Genomic DNA, 7,528 nt, shown 5'->3' on the forward strand with positions numbered 1-7,528 from the left:
GGCTGCAACATTCAGTTCAGTAGGCTTAGAGAAAAGAGGTACTACATGGTTCTATCAATATTGACTGTTCTAGCTGAAAGCACTCAACTGAGAAATAAACTTTCCTGACTGAATTAACTGAAGGGAGGTTCTATGTGTGTGATTCTAAGCATTTGATTATTCTGTACTTCTAATTCCCTTTTATCAATAGGGCAGCATTTCCCTCTGGCTCAAGGTCTGTAAGTTCGGAGTACAAACTCAAAGCTACTGAAACAAAGTAAGTAAATTAAATCTTGACCAAGATTTAATGCACAAACCTGAACATTTAGCCTCTTTTTAAATAATTACCATGATTTGGATATTTCATTTTCGAAATGCATAGTGTGCAGAAGCATTTCCACACAATCCTTTTGCTGAAATTCATTGAGACGCTTCTACAAAAAAATAGTAACTGAAACACCAACAGTGAAGTTCATTCATTTAATTAAAATGAAAAACAGTCCATAGATTTAAAGGAGAACTTGGTTCACATAAACGAATCATGGAAGTTTTGTTCTAGTTCATTCTGTGATGGAATGGATATTCAAACTAGTCTATGTTTCTGGAATAATCTAACAAAAGGAAGTGCTGTTGTAGTATCTCTTTAAAATAGTATGTAAATATATGAAACACCATGTTCTAAACTATTCTGAGAATCAAATCCTCCTTTAAAGAGAAATAATCTGTAGTCTACAACTGAACATTTAAATACAATGCAGAAACCCAGTGCTTCAGTGATAATTTTTTCTACAATTCTTCCCTTGGTATTTTAAGTCTGAAAAACAGCATAGTTTAAAATTAGCAAATATATAAATTTGGTCCGCAAAAATCTTGTTGCAGGTAGAAAAGGAAATACATGTATTGCAAATTGATCTTAATCATAGCATAAATCTATAAAACTATGTATTATTTAGGAAAAATAGGTTAAAAAAGATCTTATTTATAGGTTTAAACCTTGTCCCAACACCGTATGTGTAGTGTACAGAAAACTTACTATTATGCTCAGTATATGTAGTTTGTGAAAACTAATATTTCTTATTTTCTCAGTAAATTGCAACACATAGAATTCAAAAAACAATGTGCTACTACAGTGAGCTTTGAATGAAAATTCCAGAATTACAAGAATTTAAAGAAAAATAATCCATAAATTTGAAATACATGCTTTCTTTTTAAATTAATTTGACATTACTGTTTTCTTAAACTTAATTTTTACTATACATCTTTAGTGGCAACAAATAAACAGACTGTCACAGACTGAATTAGTTGGCAGGATTTTTCTATTGTCCCTCTATCAGATTCAACTCTTATCAAATGCTACTTGACTAATACTGGAATGATTTTCAGTACAGAATTCTACTTTTCACAAACGTCAATTTCAATGAAAAGGTCATGTAAGATCTTAGAAGCACAAATATTACTTAAGGCAGAAAGTTAAGTTATTGTCTGTTAGTACAGGCAGACTCAACTAGGAATAAAACACTGAAAACATTATTTCTTTTTATTGGGTTGTAATGGGGAGGGACCATAATTAAAAAGTAAAAAAACACCTACCACGTTAAACCGTTGCGCTTTCCCTCCTACCTCAATTGTACAATTATTTACAAATCTGCTGAACTTCCTCAAGATGAAGCAAATCTGTGCTAAAATAAAACAATGTCATTTTAGCAGCTTGATTCAAGAGTGGCTACCACTCTGCCAGTCTTGCGAACTTCTCTCTCCTTCTTCTGAACCTTTTCCTTCTGCTTTTCCAGTTTTTCTTGGGTTTTTCTAATATCCTTAATTTTTTTCTTTATTGTTGATCGGTCGTTTTGACTGGAAACTCCCAGAGCCTTTGATGGGGAAAAGAAAAAAAATGAATACTTCATCATTAATTTTTCCAACAGCTCTGTCAAGAGTACTTACGCGTGAACAGTTTAACACACAGTTTTACACACTTTGCTGCAAGACAGAAATATTGAAAATTTTGAAATAGTGAAATATTGAAAAGTAAGGACTTAAGTCCTCAAGAGCATTGTAAATGATCAACTGGATAACAAGGAAACAAGGGCCTACTCTGTTTGCTTGTGAAGTAACAGCTTGTCACTGTACTTTACAAACCCATAGACACCTGAGAACTTCCAGCAAATACCATAAGCAGTAGCCTCAAAATATTTGTCTAGCTCTTTTTATACAAGAGGAATTTGTATTCAGTAATACTCTTCAATTCTTAGTATTAGGGACTTTAAAGTGTATTATTAAGAGGTGTTTTAAGTAAATGGTACACTTGGATTTTGATCAGCAGGTGGCAGTACCCAATTCCAAGTCACAGACAGTATTCGCTCACACTCGATGAGCTCTGAATGGCATTAGGTGTGACTTTAAAGCATCAACATGCAAAGTTCCCCAAATAGAGACAGTCATTTGATAGACCAGTAACAGGTATCTCCTCTGTGCCCGAGAAAATACTCATTTAACAACATACAGGACACATCTATTCTAAAATGCAGGTGTATTTTGGAGACTGAAGTTAGACGCTTTTTTCTCTCCCTCTAAAACACTCAGATGCCATTACTGACCACTAACAATGATTTGCCTTATGACAGACTAGACCAATGAACCTCATTTTAGTCACACATCTTGCTTGTCCAGAATGCAGCCTGATAATCTAATGAGAAAGAAAAAGCGAGTTTACTAGAACCTTATATCAGGGATACATACCATGCATCTTCCAGAGACAAAATGGCAAGAAAAGGCTCAAAAGAAAGATTTAGAATAGATTTTTTTCAGCAGGTGAAAAAAAAACCCAAACCCAAACTTTTAAAAAGGTCAGCAGATAGGATTTTAGCCTTTCCCCTTACTTTGAGTTTCTCAAAATGCAAACAAGGAAGAAATACCTGGTATTTTTCTAATGAAAACCAGCTTGTCTTTAATTGTACAATCAATTACTAAACTCTCATCTAAACTGTATAGCCTTGAAGTATTTCAAAAGCAACACTCCACTGCTTAAAAAGCCATGAAAACTGGAAAATAGACTTTGTAGGTTACAAATATATCTGAAGCAGCAGTGAAATTTAAACAGTTACCGATCTATCCTGGAATATTCACATACCTTTAACTTGTCACTGTCGAGCTGCATTAACTGCTGTCCATCTATGTTCATAGCTGTGAACTCTGTAATGTACTGCTCCATGTTCATTCCCATCAACCAGTGGCATACTTGCTGGGTGGTCCATTCAGAAATAGGTCTACTGTGCCACTGGTTTTGCTTTCCTGTTGTTGTAAATTCATCATCCAATGCCTAACCAATTGAGAAAAGTCACTGTAAGCAATGTTTTTCTTGACTGTGTGTTGAATTCTAGTTGCCAATTGAGTCCAATTAACAAAATGCATTTTTAAGCATACTCTAGCTCCAAAAGGACTTGAGTCCTTCAGATCACAGTTTATAGTCGGTTTGCTATAAACAAAAAGACACTGCAATATTCAACACAAACTAAGTCAGAAACAGAGGACATAAATGGTTTCCACTAAGGAATTATATAGCAAATCATTTTTTAAATTTAATGTATCCTACCAATGAATGAGGTTCCTCGGTAGTTGGTTAAGGTAGCTCAACCCTAGTGTTAGATAATGCCTTACACAGCATCAAGAAGAGTCAAGTAGCATTTAACCGTATGATTCATTGTTACATGAAGGAAATCCAGAATAAAAGCAATTCTAGTAGTCAGTAAATCTGGTGACTGTTCCAGGTACAGTTTTACTAAATTTGGTGCATTTCTACAAAGAGAGGACTGTTTCTTCTCTCATCTAATGTCATCACATCAACGTTTTAAAGGGTCTGGTTAGTAGAAGACCATTTCAGAAACCTAAGAGCTTGTGGTCTTCCACTGAAAATGCATTTTGCCAGCTCACAGAGCTCTTGAAGCTCCCTGCTTCAATTTTAGTTGGCTTCTCAGGGGAAAAAAAGATACTGCTGCTCATCCTGAAGCACTCTATTACTTCATCACAAGAGAAAAGGTACATGAAACAGAGCTCATGGTCTGTAGAGAAGACGTTCTGGTGTGTTACTTAAATCAGTAACTATCAGAGTTACCTGAAGTTTTATTAACTATCCGAAATGATCTCTGATTATCTCATGATTGAGTACGGGCTGCATTAGACTTGCAGTCTGCTCCATTAGGCAGCTTCTACCTCTTGTCAAAGATACTTGCAAAACCGCAGAAAGTATGCCCACTTTTCCCAGCAAGCCTTACACATGTAATTTGTAAACAGAAAACATGGAAATAAGCGTCTTTCTAGAGATGGAGTTGAGATGTGACCCTGTAACTCTCAGGGGAACAACCACAGCTCCCAGCCAGAGGGTTCTCACGAAATCCAACTCTCTTGACAGAAAATCTGGGAGTTGATTGAACATAACAAAATAATTCTGCTAAGTGAAAGACAGTGAGATGTAGGCCTGTCACATGATCCAATCATACAGTAAACTGGATCTGAGAGCTCAACATGGAATACATGTCTGAGGTGAAACAAGTATGATTTTAAATTTCCAGTATATCAGAGGACTACATATAATTAGAAATTGTTTTGCTTTCCCTGGTCTGAGAAACAAAGGACAGTGGTTACATTAGGAGGTAGAGCAGACAAACAGGAAGAAATTGTAGAGCAGAAGAGTTTGTGCTGGGGTCCTAATACCCATACTACAAGCATTTCAAAGGATTTTCACTTCCAGCTGGTCTAGTCTGGTCAGACTCAGTGACCACTAGCAACTTGAATATACCAGGAACACCTGATTTGATTTCCAAGATAAAGGCAAGCAGGGACAATCAGGAGATGTACTTAAAAAAACGAGCTCCTAATACAAATTAAGATGCTTACATAGATATAACAAATGTGAACACATCCACCTTCCTGATGTGCAGAAGAATAGCAATTTTCACAAAGTAACAGTAAAGGGCTCTAGAAGATGTTTTGTTTGAAGTGCTCTACACAGCATCGGAATCAAGATGACTGGGGCACAGTGAGTTTTCTATCCAAGCTATAAAGCTTGAGATGCTTTGTACACAGAAAGAAGATTAATTGTATAAATTACTAAAGGAATTTCAAAATGCCTGTTTATTTAGAATAATTTTAGATAACAGTACTCCTCAACCTGATACTGTAATACAAAACACATACTGTCAAGTTTTCATTTTACCTCATACTAGCAAGTATTCATGAATAATACACAAAAGAGGGGAAACTTTTTACACTTCGACACGTATCTCAGAATCATATGTGGTCTATCATCAGCAAGAAGTACTAAAATATGTGTATTTTTTATATATTTACTTTTATCCTTTAGGATTGTGTGTGTGTGTATGTCTATATATAATCCTTCACACTGAGAAACGTGTAAAATGTTTTATTCTAGTTGAAACCCACTCACTAGTTTTATTTAATGTGTGCTATCCATGCAACAACTTCGCTTCTGTAATTTCAGAGTACCAGTGCTTGAAGAAGGTATGCTCCTGTCAGAGAGGCCCAGATTCATTCATTTCACCAGTAGAATGCAGTGGAATCTGTGTTCAAACACTTACTTAGACATCATCTCCTCACAGAAGTGAAGGTGAACAGGAACATATTTAATCCTGTATAATTTGCATTTTTCACTACTGCACAAGGGAAAAGCACATCCATAACTATTTTTTCAGAACATGAATAGGAAAGCGTAGAAGAATAAGATGAAGAACACTAATTTCTGAATAATGCTTATTGGTCATAACACCTCTACATAATTTTTTCCCCAGAAAAAAGATTTTTCCCCTCTCCTTCCAGAGGCAGAAGGACTGTCCCAAGTTGTTTGTTACATCAGTCCCCAAAACAGCCACCTCCTACACACACAAAAGATAAGCTCCAAATTCGGAAAGCAGAACTAAAACTACTTATAAGGCGTGGAACCGTTAGAAAAGCATGTGCTCCTACACCAAAATGCAAGTTATTCAGAAGGCAAATATAGAAATACTGAAGGCTCTGAAGATAAAAACACAAAACCCAAGAAAACACTGATGCCATTGCACCATTTAACAGATTAAAAACTTTAGAAGGGTAGGAGGAGTTACCAGCTAGCTTGCAAAACAGCTGTGAGTGGAGGTGCCTTTGCTGTTACTAGCTGCCTGCTAACAACCTAACTTTCGGAGTCACTTTCCTGAACTGCCTGTGAGTACCTGCCCAGCAGAGGCAGACTCCTCAGTGCTGCTCCTGTCTACATTTCTAAAAGTTTTCCCATCTCTTGCCTACTAACAATTCCAGGATTTGTAGCGCGGCATGCAGTAGTCCATTCCTCCGAAAGCAGGGTTTGTTACACTGGCTAGCATGATCCCTGCTGGGTATTCGTAAACCCATCTGAACAACAAGCACCAGTCCGAAATTCTGCTTGTGAAGGGATTAAGTTAAAGATTTGAAACATCCAAAATTGCTATAAGATTGGTTACATATTTTTTTCCTAGACCTCAGTGTATTGTACTGCTAATGAAAAATCCCAACAACAGAACTACCTATTTTTCTTCACACACTGCTTTCCGGAAGAGAAACCACCTCAGGGTTTATTTATCACTATCCTCAGAATAGACCATGACAATCAATGCAATTACTGAAGAAGTCCAAACAACTTTCATTGATCATTGCGTAAGCAATGTATGAACTAGAGAGAACACTAGAATCAGACTAACCTACAACAAAAAAAGACTTAAATCATCACTTGTCTATCATGCAATTAGTAATAGACAACTTTCATTTGAGTTTCAAAACAGTAAGTTTATTGGAAGTTGTTAACACTGTTCAAAGAACAATTTTCAAGAAGATATTTAGCTTTGTTAAAATGTTACATTTTATACTGTTTTATGTGTTTTAGAAACACATATTCTATTCATGAACCATTCCATTCAAAAAACTGCAGGGAGCACTTGCAATGATAGATATTAACCGGAGTTCCTCTGGTTTTCATTAGCTCTACGACTGTCATCTCTAATAAAAATCTGCAAGAAATTAATCCACTACTGAAACCTGTAAACTAGTTATAGAATTTTTGACGTCCCAGATTTTTGTTAGTGATTTCATACTTATAACATTGTTAGTAAAACTCTTCTGACTTCCTGTGTATTACTGAAATATTTTAAGATTTTTACCAAAGCCCGGTTTAAGACAGCTAGTAACAAACACCCACATTCATGAACCATCATTTAATTTTTTTCTTCAAACATTACCACCACCAGTTTGGAAAGCCCTCTAACACATTTCTAGAAGATGACTATGTTCAGCTTTCAATCACTCCTCCTAGCCTGTAAAGGATTTAACTTACAAAGACACCCATCAGTCAAACACCGAATGAGACAGTATCCAAATGAGACAGTTACCAAAGTGTAACCTAGATTTCCACTGTAGCGAAAATAGTTAGCACTCCAGGGGAATGAACACTGACTTTCAGGTATCAGGTTTCTACCTATATATCAGAACAATTATATTCTGTTCCCCCCCCCCCCCCCCCTCTTTTTTTTTT

At 36.0% G+C, this 7,528-nt stretch overlaps 1 protein-coding gene across 1 annotated transcript in view; it reads right to left on the reverse strand.

Annotated features, from left to right (window-relative positions):
* Window positions 1–328: 328 nt before the first annotated feature.
* Window positions 329–7,528, reverse strand: part of LOC104499222 (neurabin-1-like) — a 41,261-nt gene continuing 34,061 nt past the window's right edge. The window contains exons 17-18 of the mRNA XM_010142701.1: window positions 3,107–3,295; window positions 329–1,847 (exon numbers count right to left, since the gene is read on the reverse strand). Coding sequence (XP_010141003.1) covers window positions 1,680–1,847; window positions 3,107–3,295 — 357 coding nt within the window. The 3' untranslated portion in view covers window positions 329–1,679. The remainder of the gene's footprint in view (window positions 1,848–3,106; window positions 3,296–7,528) is intronic.

The sequence above is a fragment of the Buceros rhinoceros genome, unplaced genomic scaffold (genome assembly GCF_000710305.1).
Source record: "Buceros rhinoceros silvestris isolate BGI_N320 unplaced genomic scaffold, ASM71030v1 scaffold6449, whole genome shotgun sequence".
Classification (NCBI taxonomy): Eukaryota; Metazoa; Chordata; class Aves; order Bucerotiformes; family Bucerotidae; genus Buceros; species Buceros rhinoceros.